Source organism: Vigna angularis, chromosome 10, assembly GCF_016808095.1.
Source record: "Vigna angularis cultivar LongXiaoDou No.4 chromosome 10, ASM1680809v1, whole genome shotgun sequence".
Taxonomy (NCBI): Eukaryota; Viridiplantae; Streptophyta; class Magnoliopsida; order Fabales; family Fabaceae; genus Vigna; species Vigna angularis.
In genome coordinates, this window is record NC_068979.1 from 6,579,971 (window position 1) to 6,606,983 (window position 27,013).

General features: G+C 31.9%; 4 protein-coding genes across 4 annotated transcripts in view; all 4 read left to right on the forward strand.

The window, feature by feature from the left end:
* Positions 1-85: 85 nt before the first annotated feature.
* LOC108334800 (uncharacterized) lies at positions 86-1,547 on the forward strand. The gene is made up of 3 exons (XM_017570736.1): positions 86-400; positions 613-954; positions 1,068-1,547. Exons 1-3 carry the CDS (start codon positions 86-88, stop codon positions 1,545-1,547), a joined length of 1,137 nt encoding a protein of 378 aa, XP_017426225.1.
* Positions 1,548-3,871: 2,324 nt separating this feature from the next.
* On the forward strand, positions 3,872-8,310 carry LOC108336097 (uncharacterized). The gene is made up of 3 exons (XM_017572425.2): positions 3,872-4,409; positions 4,510-4,725; positions 7,975-8,310. Exons 1-3 carry the CDS (start codon positions 4,182-4,184, stop codon positions 8,047-8,049), a joined length of 519 nt encoding a protein of 172 aa, XP_017427914.1. The 5' UTR covers positions 3,872-4,181; the 3' UTR covers positions 8,050-8,310.
* Positions 8,311-15,773: 7,463 nt separating this feature from the next.
* Positions 15,774-18,316, forward strand: LOC108336081 (plant-specific TFIIB-related protein 1). The gene is made up of 3 exons (XM_017572399.2): positions 15,774-16,462; positions 16,763-16,921; positions 17,274-18,316. Exons 1-3 carry the CDS (start codon positions 15,887-15,889, stop codon positions 18,024-18,026), a joined length of 1,488 nt encoding a protein of 495 aa, XP_017427888.1. The 5' UTR covers positions 15,774-15,886; the 3' UTR covers positions 18,027-18,316.
* Positions 18,317-26,042: 7,726 nt separating this feature from the next.
* The window catches only part of LOC108335336 (histone-lysine N-methyltransferase EZ3), a 36,368-nt gene continuing 35,397 nt past the window's right edge, over positions 26,043-27,013 (forward strand). Inside the window, exons 1-2 of the mRNA XM_017571336.2 lie at positions 26,043-26,219; positions 26,667-26,771. Coding sequence (XP_017426825.2) covers positions 26,055-26,219; positions 26,667-26,771 — 270 coding nt within the window. The 5' untranslated portion in view covers positions 26,043-26,054. The remainder of the gene's footprint in view (positions 26,220-26,666; positions 26,772-27,013) is intronic.

A 27,013-nucleotide genomic window follows, 5' to 3' on the forward strand; every position in this document is an offset into this window, starting at 1 on the left:
TATTCCTCGTACACACTCTCTCTCTCTCTCTCTCTCAAACACCCACGTTAAAACACCGACAGAGACCGACACACATAATAAACTGATGAAACAAGCAGCTGCAAAGTCATCCCTGAGGAGGCTTTGTCCGAACATCGATAGAGAAGATGGGTTGGTGACCGTTCTTGAAATTCCAATACCCGAAGAAATGTTCACACCCATGGGAAGCAACGTAACGTTGCGGTGGCAAAACATGTTAACGTGGATGAAGGCTCAAACAGAAGACAAATTATCCACCCCTACAGTTTCAGCGCGCTTAAATGAGCTTCGTTTTCTCCTTTACCTCGTTGGCTCTCCTCTTATCCCTCTTCAGGTCCAATTAGGTCATTCCGTCCGTCGTCCGGTCAGAGATTGTTCTATTGTAAGAACACACACCTTTTTTCCATAATCAAATTTTAAGATCTGAGATGCATGCATGTTTACGTGTCAATCAATCTCAGATCAGAACTACTAAAACCGTAAACGAGCTCAAATATTAGATAAATGCATGCATGCTTTATGATATATATGTTATGTGCATTTGTTTGTTTATCGTTTGGTTTTCGTGTGTTGATTTATTTGATTGTGGTGTAGGAAGCATCAACGGCAAAGTATATAGTACAACAGTATATAGCGGCAACGGGAGGACAACCAGCATTGAATGCGGTGGATAGTATGTGTGTTCTTGGGCAGATAAAGATTGTTGCGTCAGATTTTCACCAGACTTGTGAAACCGTTGAGGTGAAGAAAACCTCGGAAGAGATGGGAGGGTTCGTTTTGTTGCAAAAGGACCCCGATTTGTGGTGTTTAGAGATTCTTGTGTCAGGGTGCAAGGTTTCTTGCGGTAGCAATGGCAAGGTCTCTTGGCGCCATTCCTCTAACCAGCAGACACCAATTTCAAGAGGTGCTCCTAGACCTCTACGTCGTTTCCTTCAGGTACATTAATCCTATAATGTTTTACAGAGTTGTCAATAATTAATTTAAAAACATGTATATGTTTTTTTTACGGATTCTTGTGGTGTGAATGTGATTATGATTAAATTTATTAGGGATTGGATCCAAGGGCAACGGCTAACTTATTTTTGGACGCGGCATGCATAGGAGAGAAGATAATCAATGATGAAGAGTGCTTCATCTTGAAATTGGAAACAAGTCCAGCAATTCGTGATGCCCAAAGCGGACCAAACTTTGAGATTATCCACCACACAATATGGGGCTATTTTAGCCAGCGATCTGGTCTCTTAGTTCAGTTCGAAGATTCAAGATTACTGACGATGAGAACCAAAGAAGACAACGACATTTTTTGGGAAACAAGTTTAGAATCAGTGATTGAGGATTACAGGTACGTAGATGGGATAAACGTATCACACAGTGGGAAGACTCGAGTTACAGTTTCCAGATACGGTGAACAATCAGCTAACCATAAAAGAGAATTGGAAGAGAGATGGAAGATCGAAGAGGTAGATTTTAATGTCTGGGGTTTGAATGCTGAAAGCTTTCTACCTCCTTCAAACTTAGGAAAGACATAAAATGCTTCGCCGTACAAAGCTTTGTAATTGGTAGATCTTAATGTATTGGGGTTTGGGCATTGAACAAAGCTTTCTATCTCTCTCAAACTCAAGAAAGATACAGAATACATTTGTAATAATATGTAATCCCCTCAAGAAAAATATTTATATTTTGTAATGACAAGCATGGTGCTGATGTTTATTCATTAGATTATTGGAGTACTAATTTCAAAATATGCACATAAAAAATTTGCCACAATTTTATTTCATTTGTTATTAGAGAAAATTTTTATATTTTAGCAACAATTTATTTATGCTAATGGTAAATTACACAAGACACTATCTGTACTATATGTCTATATGTCTATATGTGTTTTTAGCTACATACCACCACTAAGATTTGAATACTTTTTAATATTGTTGTAAATATTACGGAAAACAAAGTTCGATATATTTTTTTCTACAATACAATGTGTTAAAATTTTAAAGCCTAATTTTTTATTTGGAAGTAATTGTGATGTTTTTGTCTGGAATTAGAATTATTAAAGAGGATTTGAAAAAAAAAATACTGTTTTAATTTCATTTCTTGTTGAAGAAAGTATTTATATATCCCAACCGCTCATCTTTAAATTAGGATACGATTGAATCTTTAAAAAAAATAAATTTAAATTCTAATGATTAGAGTGAATTTGAAATCTAAATTTGTATTTTTTTTTAGAAATAATAGTTTGTATTTTAAATTAATAGAAATAATAGTTTGTATTTTTTAAAATACTTGAAAAATTTGTTTATAATTTTATATCTATATATAGAAAAGTTAGATACAATACTTTCACATATGATATTAAATTTTAGGATTAAATATACTTTTAGTTTTTAAACCTATAATTTGAAATTAAATTTTATTCATGTCTAAATTTTGACAAATTTTAATTTTAAATTTTAAAAAAAAATAATGTAGTTTTTGTCATCAAACAACGTTAAGAATTTGCTATGTGAAAAACAACGTTGTCTAATGTTACTGTGTATCCATATCTAATCAAAATTGTCATTACATTAAAACCAAAACATACCATACTATAATAAGACATATTAGCAAATCTTTTACGTTATTTGCTCACGAAAATTACATTTTATTTATTAATAAAGTTTAAAGATGAAAATATCAAATCCAATTTCATATAAAAGTTATATAAAATATTAAAAGTTATTAAAAAAATAAATTTTAATTCAATAAATAAAATGTAATAATATATATATATATATATATATATATATCAAATTATAAAATAAATTTTCATATTAATATTATTTTTTGGTCGGAGTACAACTAAATTTATTGATTTTGTTACTTTGAATATGAAGACATATAATAAAAGATATCAAAATAATAAACCTATAATTATTTTCCACTCGACTATAAATATACTAAAAAGCCTAGTAGTGGATCCCATACTTTTTAAAATAATCCTTATTTTTGTATGGTAAGAAAGGCTAAATACAAATAAGAAAATTAAATAATATAATAAAATAAATTAATATTTTTATTTTTATTCAAAATATTATTTATTTATTTCTATTTTTTTTATCTCTATTAAAATGTAAATCATTTTAAATTTTAAATTTATAGTATTTCTTTTTACCAGAAATAATACATGGAAAATGTAGTGAGTATTTTATAAGTAAAAATACTTAAATTGAATGACGATATAAAAGAAATAAAAAAATAAATTAAGAAACATAGTAATTACAAGAAAATAAAATAAAATTTAAATACTTACGTTTTTATTTGATACCATTTTTTTTAATGTATATTTTTATGTTATATATGTGAAATATATATATATATATATATAATATGTAGAATATCTTTTCAGCAAAGTTTCGTTTCTTTATCTAATCGTTATTTGAACGATTTTAATATGATATACAATGTTTTATTTGATTATTTTAATACAATTTTTTCTCAATTTAAATATATTTTTTATAACATAATAAGAATAAAATATTTATTGACTTATTGACAAAAAAATTATTTTAAAATTATTAAATTAAATTTCAGCCATATTAAACTAACGTTAGTAATGCAAGAGGAAGACAAATAACAAAAATATTAAATTACAATTTCAAATACAATAATAAAAAGGTGCCGTCGAGTGTCGGTTGCCACAAGGAGCAATAACGGATACCAGTCTTGGCATTAAAACGCGGAATGCAATTGCGTGGAATGGACGGCGATGATTGTCCCATATCATCTACGACCAAGGTCAAGCAAATCAAGTGTAATAAAAAGTGGTGGCCCACGCGATGTAGCATTGTCCCTTCCGTAGGAGGAAACACCAAATCCGTCATTTTCTTATTATTGCACCGCAACCGCATCGCAGTGTATCTGAGTAACAACACGGTCGCTCCAAATCTCATAAAAAACACAAAAACAAACAAAACAAACCATCCATTCGTATTACCAACTCAATCGCACTCATTTTCTCCCCTCTTCGAAAATTCGATCGAATTCGAAAGCGATGAAGTTGAAGCGTAATAGGTAGTGGCGTCGCGTCTCGTGTGAAAAAGAACTATCACATACACTACCTGAATTCACGTTAGGGATTAATATTATTATCATTATTATTATTAATTAACTAGATCGAGAGAGAAATGAAGGACGAGGAGGGGATTCCGACCACCGCCGCGGTTGCGAAGAAGGAACCATTGGATTCGGGTTTGTTTGGGAAAGGGAAGTATAAGTTTTGGGCATTAGCGGCAATTTTGCTTCTGGCATTTTGGTCGATGTTCACCGGCACCGTCTCCCTGCGCTGGTCCGGCACTCTGAATTCCCTTTCCAACGACATGGATCCTCCCATCCACGACGATCTCGATGTTCTCGTGAGTCAGTTCTGGCCTTAGTATTATTATTCTTATTATGCGTGAGTGGATTAGGGTGTGCAGCGCAATGTGATGGGTGTGGTTTTGATGTTTTGCCCAGGAAATGGAGGAGAGAGAGAAGGTGGTGAGGCATATGTGGGATGTTTACACCAACAGTCGCAGGATCAGGCTGCCGAGGTTCTGGCAGGAGGCTTTTGAGGCTGCCTATGAGGATTTGACGAATGATGTGGCTGAGGTCAGAGACGCTGCAATTACCGAGATAGCTAAGATGTCTGTTCACTCCATTCAATTTGATCCACCTCCTGTTAAATCTACGGTCTGTTCTTCTAATTCTTCATCCATCTCTTTTGCTCGTTTAGCACTCCAATTATTATTATTTTTAGATAGGGGTTCAGTTCTGTCAAAGGGTATTGTTTTTTGCTCGCTTAGTTATAGTAGGTGTAGACTCACAACTCGTGGTGATTGTTAAGGGACAGGAAAACTGATTCCATCTTTGAACATACATATTTCATTCGAAATTTGAAATATCATCCCATTTGAGGTACTGTTTGATGAAGTTTTCAATAAATACTTATTGGAGAAGAAAATAAAAAGGAAAATGAATTAAACCTATCGCCACGATTTATGTTAACTTCTTCTACAAAAGTCGGTGTGTATAACTTAACTTACGGAAGTTTGATACATTTCACTCTTTATTTTCTTCTCTACAAAGGCTTGTTGAGAAGTTTATTATGACCTGTTTGTTTTCATTAGCTTTCTTGCAAACGGGAATTTTGTGAGGATAGTTTTACTTTGTTTGGGTAGGAAATCTCTTGTGCTTTTTACGCTGTTTGTTTTGCCTAAGGAAAGGTGAAGAACAGTTTGAAATGAAAGACATACGAATCCACCTGTTAGGCTGCATTTTTTCCTTCTAGGACTCATGTATGGTGGTGCTTATGGTTATGCTGATTGATCAGTTGTAATTTATCTGTTTTGGTAGAAAAATATTCTGTACAAATTACAATCACGGTTTGCATGATATGGTATTCAGTTTAGGTTTAAGTTACAAGTTATTGATAACTTTATTTGGCAGTGTTATATATGCCATCATGGTGAAATAGACACGCTTGATTGGATTTAAAATCCTCTTAACTTCGAGCTATGGTTGGATAATATATATTGCTGCAATAATCTACTAACATCTTTTACCTTTAAGCAGTCTGATTAGACCATTGTTTAACAAATTAGCAATGCTGCTCCTGCCCTTTTGTCTTTCCATTATTTTCATAAGGCTTTTGTATTTGTGACATCTGGGTTTGTGTGATTATTTGAGAGAGAAGAGTAAAAGTACAAGAAGGAGGGTTATGGTATCCTCCAACAGACAAGACAAACTAAAAACAAGAGCAGTGTAAATGCTCTCTTCAAAGCCCGTGCTTTGCCCATCCTGTTCAGGGAGTGTAATTTCATTATATTTGCAGCAGGTGTGTATTTTTATACCTGTGGGATGATAATTTCTTGTCTTTTCATATAAACTGCGACATTACCCATCTGCACATTCTAAAAATTTAATAGGACATCCTAAATCTGTGGAGGTTGTTGAGCCCTTTATGATGTTTTGGGATTGGATGAGTTCTTTTGAAGAGTTCTTATTGAATTACAAAATACAAACATCAAAATGTAACCAGAGCATGAAAAACATCTATCAAAGCTTGTGCTTTGTATGACTTGTCAATCAGTAAAAATACATTGATGGCTGCATGTGTATTATTTTGTATACTGTGAGCCAGGAGTAAAGCCAGAACTTCTTTAGGGGTCAGGAACTAAGAAATCTTCTTGAGAGTGACCATGGTTCCTTCTGATCATCCCCTGTTTCTGCCCCTGCTGAGTTAATTCCATCTCTTTTCTTCACAAAAATGGCACACGTGATTCATCTGCATCTCTTTTAAGAATTTTTGGAAGTATAATTGCCTTACTCCTATTAAATTTGTTGAATAGCTCTTTGTGATGAACTGGGTTGACTACCTTTTTAGTTGTCTTGACTTGGATGTTTTGGCCAATGTTGTCAAATTCAAGCATTATAAGAGGATCCGAGGGGGGCTAAAAAATTGTAACTTGGGATTGTAACTCGACTCATATGAGCTACAAGTATACAAAAAACTATATTTATTGACCTGTGTATGAACTAGATAGACAAGAAAACTAACTCGAAATAAGATCCAATACATGACACAATTAAACATAATAGAACACTCTCCAAAATGGCAGCAAGAGCAGAAGAAAGATTCAAGAAGACAAATTGCGAAACAGAGTCAAAGATGAAGGCAATGACAGCATTGATGCGAGAGTTGTAGATGGTGACGTCATAATTGTGAGTGCTGTGATGACTAATGATTATTTTTGGAAGTCCTACATCGATCAGAGATAAGGTTAATTTAGAATATATAAGTAAATGTAAATCTTACCTTACAAGCCGGTTTTGTGAGGTTGAGTTAAACTTAAAGTTTACTTCCTAACATGGTATCAGAGTCAGGTTAGAGCCTATCCTAGCAATAATTGTTGTTTATTGGGCATATCGTTCTACCCGTTATCGGCCGCTATTGGACCACCTATTAATGTCCAGTCTCATACTCGAGATGTATATATCTCGGCGTGAGAGGGGTGTGTTGGAAGTCTTACATCGACTATAGATAAGACCAATTTAGAGTATATAAGTGAATGCAAACCTCATCTTACAAACCGGTTTTGTAGGGTTGAGTTAAGCTTAAAATTCACTTCTTAACAATTAAGAAGCTAGTGTCAGCAAAAACAATGTCAGTTCTGTGGTTGTGTTGTTGAAGTTGAGAGTGCGTGCTGGTGAGAGTTTTTTGGTTACGTTTTGATTTGCGAATGGAGCCCTAGGGGAAAAGGGTCATGTTTACAATTTGGGTTTATTTTGGGTTAGAATTTTAGCAAACAAATGGTTATTTTTAACTTGAACTGACTGCTCAAATGGATCCACATGGTGCACTATCCTCTGATTTCACAAGCAACTGAGATCCTGGTCTACAGTGTGTGTCACCAATGTGTAATAGGGTACTTTAAAGAAAAAAAGGAATATTGCTGGTTTATTGGCTTTCTTGTGTTGCAATTTTCTTCATTGGTCTTCCTTTGGGATTTATTTTTCATTCTATTTTCTGCGGCTGGTAGCTAATTTAGGTTATATGATCATCGTGTGACTCTCAAAGGTAGAAGCAGCATTTGCAGAGGCGGAGAGGGGATTGATTATTGTATTTTAATGTATATTAGCTTGCTTAATTATTCTGGTATCTTGATGTTAATTACTTGCTACTTTCTTACTTTTGGTATTTGACCATGGTTTTTAAGGATTTGAATAGTTTATATTACTTTACTTTTTGGGGGGGAAATGAGTGAATTAGATTAGAGCTTGCTTGTACAGATGTGGGAGCAGAATTTATGATTTATATTTTTCAATAGATATTGTTGGTCTAACTAATATGTGAAACCTTAAACTTTTTTCCCAAATTCAAATGTTATCATCATTCCATTGCATATTCTAGCCTGATGTCTGCATTGTATACCATTTCAGAGTGCCCGAGAATTCAGCAAGAGCCTTGATCAAGCTGATAAAGGAAAAGAAGCAACGTTGTCGAGACCTGCTTAGTTTTTAGTGTGTGGAACATTCAAGCGTCTGACCTATACTTGAAAATGCTGGAGTGCTACTAGAAGATTGAGAAGAGATAGTGACAGACGACCTCACTCGAATTTTCATGTTTCCATCACGGGGATAATCACTTATTTTATTAGGCTGTGGTTCTTTCTAATTTATTCAGTCTTCACGAAGTGAGGAGTGGTAATTTGAACGACTTTTGAACAGACAAAGCCAACTGAGCATCTAAATTATAATTCTTCCATGTTTTATCAATTTTCTTGACTACAGCAAGTGTGCGGTTATTATACACAACATGATATATATTTTTAAACATAACATCTCCAATAAGAAATGTTTTATACGGCTTTTATGAGGTCTTATTTTATTTTAAACGGATTCCACAATGTTACATTAATGTAAGATTCTTTTGTAAGTTTAGGGTTAAAATCATTGAAGACACCAAATAATAACATTTGATAAAGATAATTAGGGTTTCAGAATTTTATATTTTAAATAATAAAAGTTTGTAGTGTTTAATTTGAGATTACGCATATTATTTCAATTTATGATTAGAAGTGAATTGAAAAATATAGAGAGCTTAAGTACTCAATAAAACGAGACTTCTTAGAGACTTCGTAAAATAAATTTAATTGATAATATTGAGAGATTTAAAATTTAATTTAAGGTATTTTTTAATTTTTCATATGAAGACATGTAAACAATGATAGTGCAAAACAACAATAATATCATTTTAATTAATGGTAAAATTAGTGCCGTCAAAATGGGTTGAAACCCGTGAGCCAACCCAGCTCACCATAGGTTTGAGCCGGGTTGGGTTGGAAAAAAATGCAAAATTTTTTATGCGAGCCAATTTTGACCCGGCTCACTAAGAACCCGGCTCACACGGGTTGAATCCGTGGTGGGTCAGGTTGGCTCACCAACCCACCAATTTTTTTTAATTAAATTAAATTAATTATTCAAATCTTATTTTATTATTGAAATCAAATTAATTAAATTAATTATTCAAAATATACAACCTTTACTTAGCAATAGCCTTTCCCGTTGTTGTCTCTCCAAAAGTTTCTCTCTACAAATAAAACCCTAAGATTATAGATTGAATAATATTATAGATGGAGATAAAGAAGAAGATACTTCAAGAGAGCATAATACTGTGAATTTGTCCATTCAGGATTCCAATTTAATAAATGAATAATATTATAGATTGAATAATTCAAGAATATATCATTTGTTTTATCTTGTTTTTAGACCTATCTACAAGCCTGACAATTTTATCTTGTGTTATATATTTTTGTTAACAACTATATGTAATTTCTTGGTCAAACGATTGTGTATGTCTCATTAAACTAAATTGGCAAAAATTTATGCTTGATAGCTTAGAATATATATAACAATATATTTCTTTTGTTTCATTTTCTTTTATATTAATTGGTCAAATTATTATTGTTTCAATTTGATCGATCAAAGTAATATGTTATAAGAATCTGAGAAAAAAAGGGTGAAAAAAAGTTAATTAAGTGAGCCAATGAGCCAACCCGTTTAACCCACCAACCCGTGGTGGGTCGGGTCGGGTTCAAATTTTTTCAGCTCACTAATAAATGAGCCGGGTTTGGTTGGCTTACTAAGTGACCAACCCGTGGTGGGTCGGGTCAGGTCGGGCCGGGTTACCCGTTTTGACAGCTCTAGGTAAAATCAATGAAGTAAACTGAAAATTGTAAGAATTTGGATACTTAATAAAACTAAAATGTTTAGTTAAAATTGAATTGAAAATATTTAAATTTATAATGAATTTAAAATATATTTAAGCGTATAACAAAACAAAATGAAGTAAGAATTATGGGTGTTACTCCTCCACCACCACCCTCTTCCTCCACCTCCCCAACCTTTTCTAAAATAAATTTAATTACAAAAATAACATTTTTTAATTACAAAAATAACCTTTATTTTATTTTTAATCATATTTATTTACTTTAAATTTAAATCCTATTTTTCTACCAACTCACTTTTCACTCAACCCCACCACCAACTCTCCTTCTCTTTCTTTTAGATTCCCACCCCACCCCAAACTCCACCACATCCGTCTTCTGAAAAATAATGGGTGTTGCTCCCTCTACCACCACTGTTACTCCCTCCACCTTCCCAACCTTCTGCATAATATTTTTAATTACAAATATAATCTTTTTTACTTTTATCCCTCTTTATTTACTTTAATCTTAAACTCTAAATTTTTATCCATTTTCACTCTGGCAGTCACATCTCCCAACTCTCCTTCTCTCTTTCTCTCTCCAGATTCGCACCCCCAACTCCAGATCCTTTCTCATCTTGCAACTCTTGCTTCTTTTTTCTCCATATCCGTTTGTTCTTCATCATATTCACGCAGCCCTACCCTCTCTTTCCAGATTATCACCCCCCACTCTCATCAAATCCGTTCTCCATATCCGTTTGGTTTCAGAAAAAACTGAACCGATACATTCCCATTGCTGCAGCATTTGGAGGCATATGTATTGTTGCCCTGACTGTGTTGGCTGATTTCATGGGGGCAACTGGTTTAGGAACTGGAATATTGCTTGCAATGAGAATCATATATCAGTACTTCGCGACATTTGAGAAGGAGAAAGCTAGTGAGCTTGGCTTCTTTGGTTTTTAATTTCTGCTTAGCATTTACGTTTGGTGATGCAATTCTCCTTCTCCACCTGCAGTTTTGTTGTGTATTGAGTACTGCTTGTGGGTTGTTTAACACAGTAAGGAAGAACTTTAGATTAGCTTTTATCTTTTCTCTACCGAGGAAGCCCGTGGTATATTACTGTAACCGAGGACAATTGGTTCAGGCATCTTTTCTCAACATTGTTTTTATTAAGTAAAATAAAATTCTGCATCAAAATGGTTGTTGTTTTACTTTGTTGGGTATTCTCAATAGTCCTGCCACTGGAGCTCACTTGCTGAGCTTATTCTTCATGGTCAATCCATCATCTTGTACATTTTTTTTTCTTGTTTAATATAAGTTTTTTACTTTAATTTTTAATGTGATTCTTAATGCCTAACTTTAACTAAAATAGGTTACAACATTATATCTTATTGGAATTTTTTATTTTTACCGATACACCTTCTTATTACAGTATAAATTATTTTTTTTTCTTAATGAGAAGATTAAATAAAGATGTTTTGAGTCGACTGAAGCAGTTCTCACACAGTCAATGGAGCATGAGTTTGGTCTCATTAATTTCTTTTTGACTTGATTATAAAAAGAATACTATAGAATTAAAAAATTGTTTAGTGTAGATCTTTCCTTGTATTTTAAATTCCCAAGAATTGATATAACCAGAAGAACCCTAATGGATTAACTTGTTTGACCTTTGCCTAGAAAGAAGATAAAAGAGAAGAGTGAGTAGTAAAAGTGACATCCGTTTTAGCTTAAACGGATGTTGAGATCCGCTCACGGATGCTCACATCCATTTAAGGGTTTACACGTTATTTTAGAATTTAATTTAAGGTTGATTACGTAACTCGAAGATGAATGCAGTGTGCCTTCACCTCTTTCACTACTGCACCTTCAAGCACCATCAAAATCGACCACTAGCACTTTGCTGGAACAATTTCTTCCACCACCACTTACAACCTCTCACTCATCACACTCTCACACCACAATGGAAAAAGAGAAGAGGAAAAATTCCAACTTTAAAAAGGAAGAAGAGCACAATGAAACAATACGAAGTGAAACGTTATAGAGGAAGAAGAGCTTTTGTGTCGCTGTCATACATTCATATAAAAGATTGCAGTGGGTAAAAGTTTAAATTTGTAATCCTAAAAGTAAAATTTTACTGAAGGATAAATCAGGAATAGAAAAATAGAGGAAGGGTAAAAGAGGAACAAGGAGGTGGAGGGAGCAAAGGGTGGTGGTGGAGGGAGCAACATCCAAGGAATCTCGTTAAATTACTTTATTGTTTAACATGAGTCGGTACTAAAAATATTGAGCGGTAAACTTTTTTATATTTTGTAATTGAATTTTTTTTGTCATTTGTATCGTAGATGTCTTATAACGAAAAATAAGAATTGTCATAATGTTTTAAATGTTCCATAAATTTAAATATTTTCATTCTATTGAGTATCTAAAATATTTATATTCTTTTTATTTAGTCTTTGTAATTTAATTTTGGTTATGAAATAAATTGATATAACCATTTCATTTTGGACTTTAAAGTACAACAGACTTGAACTATAATAAAATAAAAAGGAAAATTTAGAATTCTTGAATTATAATAAAAATGATAATTTAGAATCCTAATTATCTTTAGTCTCTATGACCTATTTTATTTCCAGTTTTGTTGGGTTGTGTCAATTAGGTCCTTCTTTTTAAAAGTGTGTAAAATTAGTCATCATTTAGTAAATTTTGCGTCAACATCATCCCTTCCGTTAAAAATACGCACAAACAGCGTTAACTTTTTTTCCCTCCTCTACTCCTCTGCAATGCAACATACCTTTTTCTTCTTTTTGTTAGGGTTATCTTTCCTTCTTCCTTTTGTAATACCAAAAAAAGTGTGAGAGAGAAAATTGGATTGTTGGCATGAATAAGTTTTATTTCATTCATCAGTAAACCCAAAGCATAATCTCCCTTGTAAGATCATCAAGACAGAACATTCATTTGACAACATCTTAGGCAACGTTAAAACATTTAAAACATAGATGAAACTCATGAATCAATTCTTTCATACAAAACAGAATGCAAAATAGGTTTTCTCCCTAGCAAACTATAAGTTTCCATCAACCTGAGTAACAACGAAATTTGCTGGCAAAGATAGAGCAACATGACTCTAGAAACACATGTTCACTCTTCTCCTAAATACCCCAGTGAGTGGGAGAGACCTGGTTCATGATTCCCATTTTGTCAAAGAGTTGTCGAACTCCTCAGCTCTTTCCCTAAAGCTTGTTGCATAATACTTCAAGTCTCTTCTTGATCCTTCTCAGTACCAATAAAGACCTGAATTCGGTCTTCCATGGTTCCAAATTCTCCACCCAGAAGATATCAACTCATGCTCCTCATTTCATCCCAAGACCATTTTTTCACCTACAATTAAATAACGCAAATAAGACCAAATCACAAACCTCATGCCAATTTGGTCAAAACTTGTCTTCTAGAACAACTCATCACATTCTCTGCATTCAAACAATGTAACACACCAAAAGAAAGGTTAATCATTTTGGGACTCCTACGTGAACTCAACATTCCCAAATTCCATGACTCCAACACATCGGTAATCCGATCTTCAAGGCTGTCGGGGGGCGCCATCTCAATCTCTTCCCCCAACCTTGCCTCTCTCCAATCCGGTCGTCCGAGAACCTCAATCAAGAATCGCACCAGCAGCCACTGCACCATCATCTGTTCCACTCAAACCTACAAAACAGATCTTCATTGTCATCATCGCCATCATGAACAGCGCTATCCCCTACCGGTGCACTTCGCATAGCTTCCAAAGGCCCCAATTTGGGTTACAGCAGTGAAGAACCTAGAAGAACAAAAAACCAAATTAGCCTCAATTCAGAATGCGAACCCTAATCGCGAATGAACCCTAATCCCATCATCTGAATCATGATTACGGTAATTGTAAGCGCCCATCATCTCCTTCAACCTCCATCCTCACAAACTACATACATAACAACCCCTTTTGCAAATCAAAGAAGTAACGTTCAAAAAAGGGAGAAGTGGTGTGCGTTGATGACGTTGACACAAAATTTATTAAGTGAGGACCAATTTCATACACTTTTAAAAAGAAGGACCTAATTGAGAAAATTCAACAAAACTAAAAACAAAATAAGTTATTAAGTCTTATCTTTACTATCTTTACCAAGAGTGATATTGTTTTTTTTAAACATTAAAATAAAAATCAAATCAACCATATAAAGAAGGGTTAAATATGTTTTTAGTCCCTAAACTATCAAGCGATTTTGGTTTTCGTCCCTATTCGAAAAGGTTGTTCATTTTAGTCCTCTTAGTTTTGAAACTTTTATGTTTAGGTCCTTAAAATTGAACAACTTTAAGTTTTTTTTAATGTGGCAAACGGTGAGCCCACATGGGCTACCAACTTCCCTTGTATGTGTGTGCCACATTGTTTTTTTTCACCAACCCAGAAACGTTTACCTTCTCCAAACAGAAACCCTAATCCTCCTCTATCATCAGCCATGTCGCGCTGCTGCAAGGCTGCCATTGTCGAAAAGCTGACATCTACACCATGAATCCTTCGAGCTCACATTGGACCACCACCATGAGCAACCATTTGTCGCCATCGTGAGCCTCTACAGCTTCCATCATCAGATCGTGCAAGCAACCCTCAAGTTGTCGCGAGTTTAGAGAGCGAGCATCCTCCTACGCAAGCCATCCTTCATCGTCCTTAACCGTCAATGTCGTCACAGCCGCCATAGAGACCACCAAAAGCTCCTTCTTCGCGTCGCAAGCGACGCCGTTCAACCTCCTTCCACAACTGAAGGGGCAAATCACCACCAACATCCAGCAACATCATCTTCTTCCCAAATCGCTACCAACACCGCGAGCTCCAATGCCACCAACAATCATCTTTCCGCCGCGCACAAGCCTTCAACTTGCCATCATCGGCGTTGCCCTCCACTCCTACTTCTCCCAAATCTCTTATATGCTCGCCTGGTCCAAGCTCGACTTCTGCCAATTCGTCGTCGCTTGGGCCGGCTCCGACCCCTGCCCCTGTCGAACTTAATTCGACGACGCCCTGATTCCCAATCATTTCGATATTCGCATCGCCAAAGGTGAGAGAATCCCTCTCCCCTGGGAGATTCTCCATTTTTCCTACCGAGTGATTAGGTAGTTGTATTGACTTTCTTTATGGAATTATGTTGTGCTTCGGATGACTGTGCATGTGTAGCTTGTTTGATCATAATCTTGCAATTTCAATGTTGTGTTTTCTTGCGGTTGCTTTTACTGGAGATTTCAGTTTGTACCTCTGGTTATTATGGTGGTCTGTGATTAGAAAATGGAGACTTAGGAGAGGGAACAATGGTGGATGTGAAAGAAATGAGAGGAAGTTTTGAGTGATTGGGGGAGAAGAAGGAAGGGTTTGGGAAAAACGTAGTAAATACTTAATTTCATTTCAGAAAAAGAAAAGCAACGTGACACAAGAAGGTAGTATCACACGTGGGCTCGTCGTTTGCTACATCAAAGAAAACTTAACGTTGTTTAGTTTTAAGGACTAAACATAAGAGTTTCAAAATTAAGAAGACTAAAATGAACAAACCTTTTGAAGAGAGACAAAAACCAAAATCGTTTGATAGTTTAGAGACTAAAAACATATTTAACCCTATAAAAAATATAATATCGTTTGATAAAAATAATTGAGATTTTACACTTTTTTATTATTATTCAAGTTCGTACTGTAATGTTACTATTAAATAAAATAACAAGGTTGAAATTCTAGATATTTAATTTAGAAAAATTTAAAATTTGAATACTCAATAACATAATTTTTAATAAAAATTAATTAAATTTATTCAAATTTATCATAAACCTAAAATTTAATTAATCATTTTTTTTTGTATTTTTATATATAAATATAATATAATAAGCATGTTATTTTAATTTTAAAACATCAAACATTAAATATTTTAATTGAAAAAAAATCAAACATTAAATACTTTAATAAAAAATTAGAAACATTTTAAACAATATAAATTTAATAAAAAATTAATTCAAAATACTCAAATACAGGAACTCTGTTAGATTGGCCAATGTGCGGAAAGAAATGTGGTGACGCGGTGAGAATCGCAGTAATAAGGTGCGAAAAGAAAAGCGGCGAGGCTCACAGTTGGAAAAATGAAGTGCCCGTACTGCTCGGCGGCGCAGGGCCGCTGTGCGACGACGAGCAGCGGGCGTTCGATCACGGAGTGCACGTCTTGCGGGCGCGTGATGGAGGAGCGGCAGTCGCATCCTCACCACGTGTTCCACATGCGCGCCCAAGACAACCCTCTGTGTCTGGTTACATCGGATCTCCCTCTTCCTCTCAATCAGAACGAGGACGAGGACCCTTTCGAGCCCACGGGCTTCATCACTGCCTTCTCCACGTGGTCCCTGGAGCCCAGCCCACTTTACCTTCAGTCCTCCCTCTCCTTCTCCGGCCACCTCGCCGAGCTTGAACGCACTCTGGAATCCTCCTCTTCCTCTTCCTCTTCTTCTTCGTCAACGGTTGTGGTTGATAATCTGAGGGCCTACATGCAGATTATCGATGTGGCGTCAATTCTAGGGTTGGACTGCGACATTTCCGACCACGCTTTTCAGTTGTTCAGGGATTGTTGCTCCGCTACGTGTTTGAGAAACCGGAGTGTGGAGGCGCTTGCTACTGCCGCTCTTGTTCAGGCCATCAGAGAGGCCCAGGAACCCAGAACCCTTCAGGTCATTACGTTTCTGCTATGCTAACTTTCCATTTCTTTTTTCTCTTCTAATGAGTATAGTTCAACGATTGATTTCAATTGTGTCTTCGTGATAAATGAACGCGTGCATTTTCTTGCGTGGAAATCTACTGTCGGTCTTTTTAGGAATTTGTGAAGGAAGAACCATCGCATTAAAAAAAGTAGCTAGCATTTGAGTTTGCTTTCAGTAGGAAGATACTACTTGCTTGATATATTAGATGGCTCGAAACATGGAACTTATTGTGATATCTGTAATATTGATGCTTGTGTAGTGATATGGCAGGAAATTTCAATTGCAGCCAATGTACAGCAAAAGGAAATTGGGAAATATATTAAGATACTGGGAGAGGCTTTGCAGCTAAGTCAACCTATTAACAGCAATTCCATTTCAGTTCATATGCCAAGATTTTGCACGCTTCTTCAGCTCAATAAATCTGCCCAGGTACCAACGAGCACATTCAAATTTCGTGGCCTCAACATTTTGTTTTGAAATCTTGAAAGGGTTTATCTATGCCTACAAGCAAAAAGCCATTGAATTAAATAACTGCTCGATTTCTCCTGCTCTTGCATTTGCAAGGTTCTAGAATTAATTTTCATTGCTATTCTCTTTGTAAACTGAAGCTTTTTTTTTTATACCGACAGAATAAAGAATTTATGTACGTGACAGGATATACTTTTGGTATTGGTGATGTGTAGCCATTACATTTGTTGTCTAAGCACCGATTTTGGTGCATTTTTTTATTATGTACCATATATTACAGAATTCTGAGAACAAGTCCTACAATTTTTTTAAGGAACTGGCTACTCACATTGGAGAGGTCGTGATCAACAAATGCTTCTGTACTCGCAGGAATCCTATTAGCATCTCAGCTGCTGCTATATATTTGGCTTGCCAACTTGAAGACAAGCGCAAAACCCAGGCAGAAATTTGTAAGGTGACTGGTCTTACTGAAGTCACTCTCCGTAAAGTGTACAAGGAACTATTGGAAAATTGGGATGATTTGCTTCCCTCTAATTACACCCCAGCTGTTCCTCCAGAGAGGGCATTTCCCACAACGATAATTGCTTCTGGCCGTTCTTCAACAGTTAAGGCTGATGCTGTAGAGGCTATTTCTTCTTTGGACTCAGAAAAGTTGACGGATATTAAACCTAGCAAACCCAATGAGGTCTCAGGCCTAGTTCATCAGCCCAAAGGGAAGGATGAGGCTGAAGGTAAAAGCAATGCACATGGAAGCCATTCCACACTGAATCAACAGTCAACTTTTTGGCAATCCCAGCTTCCCTGTGGTACCAACAATCATCAGAATGTTTTACAAGGAATGGATATTGATGTATCGCAGAGAAGCCACCAACAGCCTGAACACATGGCAGAGGATACAAATGGTTCTGCAAACGGTAATGCGTTAAAATCAAGCCAACTTTGCAGTCCTCCTGCTTCGAGTGCAAGTTCTGTTATGAGACCATTTTCAGCTCCCCCTTCAGCCGGCCCTTCAAATGTTCGATTAGGACAGTCACCTAAGATAATGCCAGGTTTTCCGGAGCACTGAAGAACAATGAATCAATATGCTTGGGAAAATATAGGTTATAGTGCCAACACCAAACCTAGAACGGATAAAATTAGTTTGTCACTTTTAAGTAATCTATTGTATATATTCACATTATGTCATTTGATTCAATTCTGTGTTGTGAACTTGATGGTATTGCAAGAACCTAGAGCTAGAAATTCATCGATAACTTAACACCAAGGGTTTGAAACCTGTTTGGGTCACTGCAATTGGGGTTCACATCTTCCAAAGCGTGAAATTAAGGAAGAATTTATGTCTTTTATGTTCAACAACTGTTTACATGGATGTAACTGGTAACCAAACTCATACTAACTCGTAACATGTTGCATTTGGACTTATCATTCAAATTCGTTGATTTCAGATTTCGTTCAAAAGTCGGAGTCAATACAGGACAACCTGGAACTAGTGCTCTATGTGTATTTCGTGCCCCTCCTCATCTCATCTCTACTCGAGGACTTAATTCTGAAGGGCTGTTCATCCATAGCAGGGTCGAGTAAGAAGTGCATCACATCGGTACCACCATGAAACAAGGTTCTGTTACACCCATCCTATCTCTATACCTATTCCTATTCCTATTCCACCCACTTTGCATTCTCGTATTTTCGTATTCATTTATTTAGTTATCGTGTTTCTAATAGTAATTGAGTTGAAAATTGTGTGTAATGAGTGTATTAAGAAAAGTATACAACAATGAAAATTTTGAAATAATTAAAATAAGGCAAGTACCTGGTTGTAGCTGGTAGCCAGCACCTTAGTCAGTGGTGGGAATGTGTGCAAAGAAGACTCATGAAGTAGCGTGAGGTTAGAAGTTATTCAGATCAAACATGGTTCCCTTATATGCAGCAAAGACAATTTATCTCTTTAACCTGATAACTGATCATGAAAATACTGATAAAATATCTTTGGCGAAATATCGGAGTTCATATTTATCAGTAAGGTGGGAAAAATAGGATATTGTTGTACGTGGGAATCTCTACACACCATTCGGTTCTTGACTCAAGTTTGAGTTTGCGACGAACTAAAGGATAGGTAAGCTTAATGCTACAAAGAGGAGGCTAAACTCATTCATTTGATACTTGTCTGATTGAGTAGTACATAAGTCTATCAAAGTTTGATCTCCGAATGAAAGAAGAGCTTTGTAGAACAGTTCAGATGGGCGAGGTATAGTGGTTATAATGATGTGTTCGTGGTGTTTTAATCGTCGTCGGAGGCTTAGCTGGTCCAATAGTACATAAGTCTACCGAAGTAGAGCTTCAAAAGAGCGAAGAGCTTTGACGAAACAATTCAAATGGGTGAGGTGTAAGGGTGCTTTTTGTGATGTTTTGCTCCTCGTAGTCTTTGGAGGCTTATGTGGGATGTTTTAGTTCGTAGTCCTAGACTATGAATGAGAGTCTCGAGTTTGGGATAAGGGTTCCACTATATTCACATTTTGAAAAAAGTTCCTTGAGCACCTCTCCAGTTTTCTACCCCTATTTGACACCTACTAAAAAAATATTTTTTTAATCTTCCAAGTGATTTATTTTAAATTATTTTATATTTTAAAGTAAAAATACTATTTTATAGGTGTATATCATTGGCCTAAATTTTATATTCACTATTTTACTTTTTTTATAAATACAAATGTTATTTTATAATGGTTATATTTCCTCTAAAAGTGGTTGTCATGTGATTATAATTTATATTGGGCGTTAAAAAAAAATTCTCTTTGGACAATACATAAAATTTAATTTAAATATTAAATTATAAGTTTTATTATTAATATAAGTAATAATAATATTATTTTTAAAGTTAAATATGTTCTTAATTTTTAAGCAAATTTGGATTTCATTTTTATTTTAAATAATAATTTTTTTTATTTTTAAACTTTATTAATGAATAAATGTAATTTTGTGATAAAACAATGTTAAAAAAAATTGTGATGTGAGTGTCTTCTCCATTCATTTTCCTTCCTTTCTCTACCTTTACCTCCTTCCTTGCACTCCACCATGCATCTTTAATGGTCTCTTACAGATTCCTCTGATCGGAAGACACCCGGATATGTTCATCCTCACCATCCCAATCCAAATTCAAATAATTCTTCATATACATAAGAAAACCATAGACTACAAATTTCAATTGCAAAGCAAAAATTATAGAGTATTTCATCCTACACCTTCAACTTCTCATCTGCACCTCTAAAAATTCTATTTCAACCTTCAGACATCCTCCACTTCCAACTTTTTTAAAAATTTCATTTTTAACTTTCTTATTAAAGACATTTTAATAAATATCTTTTTATTTTCTTCTCTTATAAAAGACATTCTACACCATCTTAATAATAATTCTAATTTAATTTAAAATTTAAATATTATTTAATATAATTTTATATTTTAATAATTATTAATAATAATATAAAATAATTAAAATAAAATAATAATAATAATATAAAATTTGACTTAATATATTCAAATTTATTAAGTTATATTAAAATAAATTAAACAATTATTAAATTGTAAATAAATAAAAAATTCAAAAACTTGTTGTCGAAAATCTTTGTTTTTTATTTAAAATTTAATCAATATTTAATTTAATTAAAAATTATAGCATTATTTATTATATTTTTATATTTTAATAATTATTAAAATATGATTTATATTTTTATAATAGTTTTATTAAAAAATAAAAATAACTAAAATAAGAGTAAAAATAATGAAAATAAAAATAATATTAAAAATCACATTTAATATATTTAAATATATTAAATTATATTAAAATATTAAATTAAATTAAATAATTATTAAAATTTAAATAAAAATAAAAATTTTAGAAAAATTTATTTATTGAATATCCATTTTCAATCACAAATTTATCCGATCTCTATATCCGACTAACACATGTTTCCAAAATTTTGTTTTTTATTTAAATTTTAATAATTATTTAATTTAATTTAATATTTTAATATAATTTAATATATTTAAATATATTAAATGTAATTTTTAATATTATTTTTATTTCATGATTACTCTTATTTTTATTTTTAATAAAACTATTATAAAAATATAAATCATATTTTAATAATTATTAAATAATAAAAATATAAAATAATATTATAATTTTCAATTAAATTAAATATTGATTAAATTTTAAATAAAAAAAATTGATTTTGATATCTGACAAACAAATTTTTAAAAAAATTTGTTTTTATTTAAAATTTAATAATTATTTAACTTATTTTAATATTTTAATATAATTTAATATATTTGAATATATTAAATCAAATTTTATATTATTCTTTTTATTTTTTTAATATTACTATTATTATAATATAAATCATATTTTAATAATTATTAAAATATAAAATTATATTAAATAATACTTGAATTTTTAATTTAATTATATTATTATTAAGGTGATGTAGAATGCCTTATTAAAGAGAATAAAATAAAATGATATTTATTAAAGTATCTTTAATAGGAAAGAGAATAAAATAAAATGATATTTATTAAAGTATCTTTAACAGGAAAGAGATGAAAATAAAAGGATATTTATTAAAATTAAAAATAAAATTTTTTAAAAAATTGGAGGTGCAATATGTCAAAAGGTTAAAAATGAAAATTTTGGAGTTGTAGAATGAAATATCAGAGATGTAGGATGAAACACTCAAAATTATAAATATTTGCATCCCATGAAAAAAAAAGCTCAAAAATTTTTAAAATGAAGTTGAACAAAACATTGTCCCTTAAACCAGTCCAAAATTTCCAAAACTTTTTTGGGTGTTCTCCCTCTACCACCACACCTTTCTCCCTCCACCTTCTCTTTACTATTTTGTCCCTCACTAAATTTTATTTTTAGAGTTATTATTTTTTAATTTTACCTATTCACAACCTATTTCATTAATAACCTATTCTAGTCTCGTACATGAGTAAAATATTTTTCTTTCATTTTAACCTTATATTTCTTCCTCTTTACCTTATATTTCTTCTTCTCTTTCTTTTGTCGTTGTGAGATACTACAAGTTGTAAAGGTTGGTGGTGGTGGAAAGAATTATCAAGCAGTCTCCCTCTCGTGGTGCAGTGTGTGGAGTGCTTCCTCGTATTCAAATAAATCTTGAAATAAAACCCTAAAATAAAAAACGTAACCTTTAAACGGATGTGACATCCAGATGTCAACATCCTTTAACGGATGTCAACATCCGTTTAAGGAAAAACGGATGTCAACATCCGTTTAAGGAAAAACGGATGTCAACATCCGTTTTACTTTAAACGGATGTTGACATCCGTTGAAGATGTCACATCCCGTTTAAAGGTTACGTTTTTTATTTTATAGTTTGTTTTATTAGGGGACATCCGTTGAAGGATGTCACCTTCGTTGATGTATACTTTCTCACGAAGCTTTCAAACCAAAAAAAAACTGGGAAGAAAAAGAATGGAAGTGCGGGAGGTAAAACGAAAATGGGAAAAGGAGAAGAAAGTTTAATGGGTGAGTGCTGGGAAAGTAAAATTAGGGTTTTAAATTATTTAAAATAGGATAAAAGTAAAAATCTTTTTAACTTAAAAATATAATTGTATTTAAAATAATGTGGGAAGATGGAGGAAATATATGGTGGTGGTGGAGGGAGCAACACCGAACTTTTTTTAACTCCAATGGTAAGAGTGGTTATCTTGCACTTCTCTTATGAACCTTCAAAATTACATATATAACCTTTAATCTTTTATTAAATGATTTCATTTTTCTCTTTTTTTTTTCTTCTGTGATGGTCTCAGTCACTGCACTTTTTTTATTCTTTAACCGGCTTTCAACAATCAATTAAGAATTTAACGATTTTTGTTAAGTTTTCCAATATAATATTTTCTTAAATAGCTTATGAAAATCGATAGTATTAAATTTAAAATAACAAAAAAGTTAAAATAACAAATCATAAATTTTGAAAATTCAAAATAAAATAGACAAAAACAGAAAAAAAAAATTAACAAATGTGTAAAATTTATATTTGAGACTTTTATTTATACTAATTGTAACAGTTTTTATCTTTTACTGGTTTAATGATGGTCCAATCACACCTTAATCTGAGTTTTAATAAGTTATTATCGTTTATGATCTAACTATGTGGTCGTCCTGGGTGATTGGTCTGATAATTGACCTGAGTGATCAGTTTGGATGGTCAGTCACTCAATTTAATTTAATGGTCGATAGAGCTGGATAGTTGGCTTAGTTATGCCAGGAATGATACGGTACAATTAGGTTTTTTTTAACTCAAGTTTAATAAATTACTTTTCAAAATTTGTACATAATATTATATGTAAATAATCACTTAATTTACCAATAGTTAGTTATCTGTGAATAAAGTCCTTCAAAACTGTTCTCATGGTGTTAACATTTCATACCAACTAAACAATTTACATTTTTTAGGAGACGTTTGATTTTGCTGATATTGAAGTGACATGACATTTATTTTGTATCGAGAGATGTCTCACATAGAAAATTAAAATATTATTTAATTAAGTTTTAAGTTTGAGTATTTTCAGTTGATTTTATTAAAATTTTCATTCTATCGAGTGTTTAAAATATATATTTTTTTATTGAGTTCTTATGTCATCTGAGTTTTCAGTTTGAGTTTTTATTTCATTCTATTAATATTTGTAGTTTCAAGAACATTTTCATGAGTTTGTTCAACAAGAAAAAAAGGTTTTGAAACCTTAATTATATAAACCTAATGTCATTATTTTGTGTCTTCATGTAGTTAATTTGATTTTTGTTTTAATATTTAATTTATAAAATGGATTACTGTCCTTTTTATAAAGAAAATTAAGATTTAATAACTTTATTGTTTTTAATTATCTAAGTTCATTGCACTTTGCTTAAATTGCAAAATCAAATAATCATGTTATTCTAATCAACAATATCCATTCAATTAAAAAATGTAAGAATTTTGAAAACTCAATAAAACAAATATTTATAATAAAAACTCAATTGAAATCAATTAAATTTGAGATGCTAAAAATTTAATCAAGTCATTTTTATCTTGACAGTCTCTCTTTTATAATTCCATTTAAAAACTTCAATTTTTTTATTTATATTTATATTTATTAGTTAAATATAATATTTTATGATTAAAAAGAGTTGTAAAGTGGAAATAAGACAAAAAAAAGTGTTAAAATATGATTTATATATATATATATATATATATATATATATATATATATATATATATAATATGGTCTCAATTGACAGGGTAAAATCAATTAGAAGAATTCAATTCAAGAGTATAAATATTTTGAATATTGAATACAACAAAAAAATTATTAAAAAATCAATTAAAATACTCCAATTCACAAACTACTCTAAACTTAATTAAGTCTAATATTAAATACTACTAGTATAAGCGTTATTAATGTAGTGTTTATATAAATTTGTAAATAAGCGTTTTTTTTTACCATATTTAATATTTCTTTACACATAATAATACTTAAATTTAATAGTATCATGAAATATATTTATTACATTTAATACATGTAATAAATGCAATATAGTATTAAATGAAAAGCATTTATTATATAATTTAATATATTCATTGCAATTAATATATAAATATATCTATTTAATAATTTTATTAATATATTATATTTATGAAGTACAGTATTTTTATTAAATCTAATCCATTTAAATGAAAAGTATTTATTACATAATTTAATATATTCATTACAAATAATATAAAAATATGTTTAATACTGTTATCAAACAAATTATATTTATGAAATACAGTAATTTTGTTAAATTTAATAAATTTAACAAGTATAAATGTTATTAATGAAAATTAATTATTACATAATGTATAATGTTACATATTCATTGTACATAATATATAATTAAATATAGTAGTATTATATTTAAGGAAAATAATATAATTATTAAATTTTAATAATGTAATAATTATAATATGTTATCATGTGAAGCTTATTTATTGCATAATTTAATACCTATGTATAATATACATTAAAAATGTTAATTTTATTATTTAAAATATGTACTTCACAAAACATATTTTAAAATATTCCAAATTTATATTGGTGTTTTTATTAACAAATTAGACGAACATTTTCAATCTCCACGTATTTAAAATTATATATAGTAATTGCTGTTGTTGATAAAAGTACATTTAAAAAAAAACAGCGTAAATGCATATTAATTTAGTTTCCAATTTATTTAAAAATTACATGTAAAAACTTAGTTATTATTATGAGACTATTTTTTTCTGTACGTATATTGTCTCTTATTTTTTAGATTGTTATGTGTAATCGGACTGTTTATTTTGACAATAATTTTCTTTAAAGTTTATCTGTTTTAAGTTCTGGTTAAATGATAAAGTATATTAAATATTTACACGAACACTGCATGTGAATTAAGTCCAGATTTAGTTAACGCAAATTAAAGTAATAAAAAGACGCAAGTATTAAATTTTGTTTCTCTTTTAAGGGAAATTCAAATGGAAGATTCAAAACATAGAATAAATTTAATTTTCTTTCGTTTTATACTTATTCAATTTTGAGAATTTTTCTTTATTCAATTTATTAATTGTTATTTAATAAAATTCCTATTAACATGTCAATTAAAATGCATTCGGAATATCATGTTGGAAAAAAAGATGTTCCAAATCCACCGAAATTTAGAAGTTTGTTCACTTTTACGATAATTTGCTTGAAATTAATTTTAGCAATAATTTTTGTTTGACTAAGAGTTTTGGAAATAATCTTTTTTTTTTAAAAAAACAGTTATTTAAGAAAGAAAACTGGAATTTTCTTATTAAATAATTAGAAAACTGTTTAATTTTCAAAATTACTAGATCAGACAAACACAAAGAAAAAATAAATATACTTAATTTATTACAATAATCACTTATTTTTTTTTAAAAAAATAAGCACAGACAAACGTGGATTTGGGTGGGAAAAAACGTTGGAGTTGAGAGTGGTGGTCCCAATGCAGTACGTAGAAAGGAAATAATAATAAGCCTCGCATGAAACGGCACCATATATTATGCAACGTTTGTGCTATGACAACTCATTTCTGAAGAGTTATTCTTTCTTCACTTTACTTCATCACTTCGCTCTCATCTTCTTCAGTATTCCATTTTTCTCCTTTCATCAATCTTTCTGCGCATCCATGGTGAACAGAATTCCTAGCTATGCCTCCAAATATCATGTTTGTATCCCTTTCTTCACTCTCTATTTTCTCATTTTCTATAATTCCTTTCATTTAGATGCTTTATTGTCTTGTCTTCTTCGTCTCCTTCCATTTTTTTGAAATCGTATCGCAACGATAGTTCAGAATTGAACTTAGATGATAGTGTGTTTGCATGTATGGAATTGGATGTCGAAGCATGGAATTAGCCGTCGTTGATCTATTTTTGTGTGTACAAATAGTAGAAGTGACATTTTAATTTGGGAAATTCAGTCGATGTTCGGTTACTGATACATTCTTTGATAATGAGCGTCGTTCTTGCCTGCTTTTCTGCCGCAGCCAAACACGAGAATGTGGAGGCAGATTTTATTTTATTTTATTTTTCTTTATGATAAATAGATGGACTTTTGTGTATATGGATGTTTGAAGCAATATTTGTAAGACTATTTTATGCTGTAATATTGACAGAAACAACAGGGAAAGTCAGCGATAGAGGTTAGTAGAAGATCTTTGAAGACCAAGATTAAAGTGTTGGCAGATAAATACCATGCCGAGAGAGGGGTATCAGTTAAAGTAAGGGCTTTTTTCTTAATATTTTTAACAAGAAGTTTGCATTTTTTAAATTTATTTTCTGGCATATACAAAACTACTTGCCTTTTGAGCAGATTTATATTTTCTAAAAAGTTATCTCCTGGACAGCCAACCAATGCACTCTCAATGAGTAGATAAAATATGAGAAAGCATTTCTCAACTGTTTCTATTTTTTTTTAATTGATAGATTTTCTATCAGGAATTGTTTATTGAGTAGTGTGAAG

Excerpts from the sequence above, each read along its gene's own strand:
- LOC108334800 (XM_017570736.1), top strand. The coding sequence starts at position 86 with ATGAAACAAGCAGCTGCAAAGTCATCCCTGAGGAGGCTTTGTCCGAAC. Across the intron at positions 401-612 it reads CGGTCAGAGATTGTTCTATT|GAAGCATCAACGGCAAAGTA; the intron begins GTAAGAACACAC and ends ATTGTGGTGTAG. Across the intron at positions 955-1,067 it reads CTCTACGTCGTTTCCTTCAG|GGATTGGATCCAAGGGCAAC; the intron begins GTACATTAATCC and ends TAAATTTATTAG.
- LOC108336097 (XM_017572425.2), top strand. The coding sequence starts at position 4,182 with ATGAAGGACGAGGAGGGGATTCCGACCACCGCCGCGGTTGCGAAGAAG. Across the intron at positions 4,410-4,509 it reads ACGACGATCTCGATGTTCTC|GAAATGGAGGAGAGAGAGAA; the intron begins GTGAGTCAGTTC and ends TGTTTTGCCCAG. Across the intron at positions 4,726-7,974 it reads CACCTCCTGTTAAATCTACG|AGTGCCCGAGAATTCAGCAA; the intron begins GTCTGTTCTTCT and ends ATACCATTTCAG.
- LOC108336081 (XM_017572399.2), top strand. The coding sequence starts at position 15,887 with ATGAAGTGCCCGTACTGCTCGGCGGCGCAGGGCCGCTGTGCGACGACG. Across the intron at positions 16,463-16,762 it reads AGGAACCCAGAACCCTTCAG|GAAATTTCAATTGCAGCCAA; the intron begins GTCATTACGTTT and ends GTGATATGGCAG. Across the intron at positions 16,922-17,273 it reads AGCTCAATAAATCTGCCCAG|GAACTGGCTACTCACATTGG; the intron begins GTACCAACGAGC and ends AATTTTTTTAAG.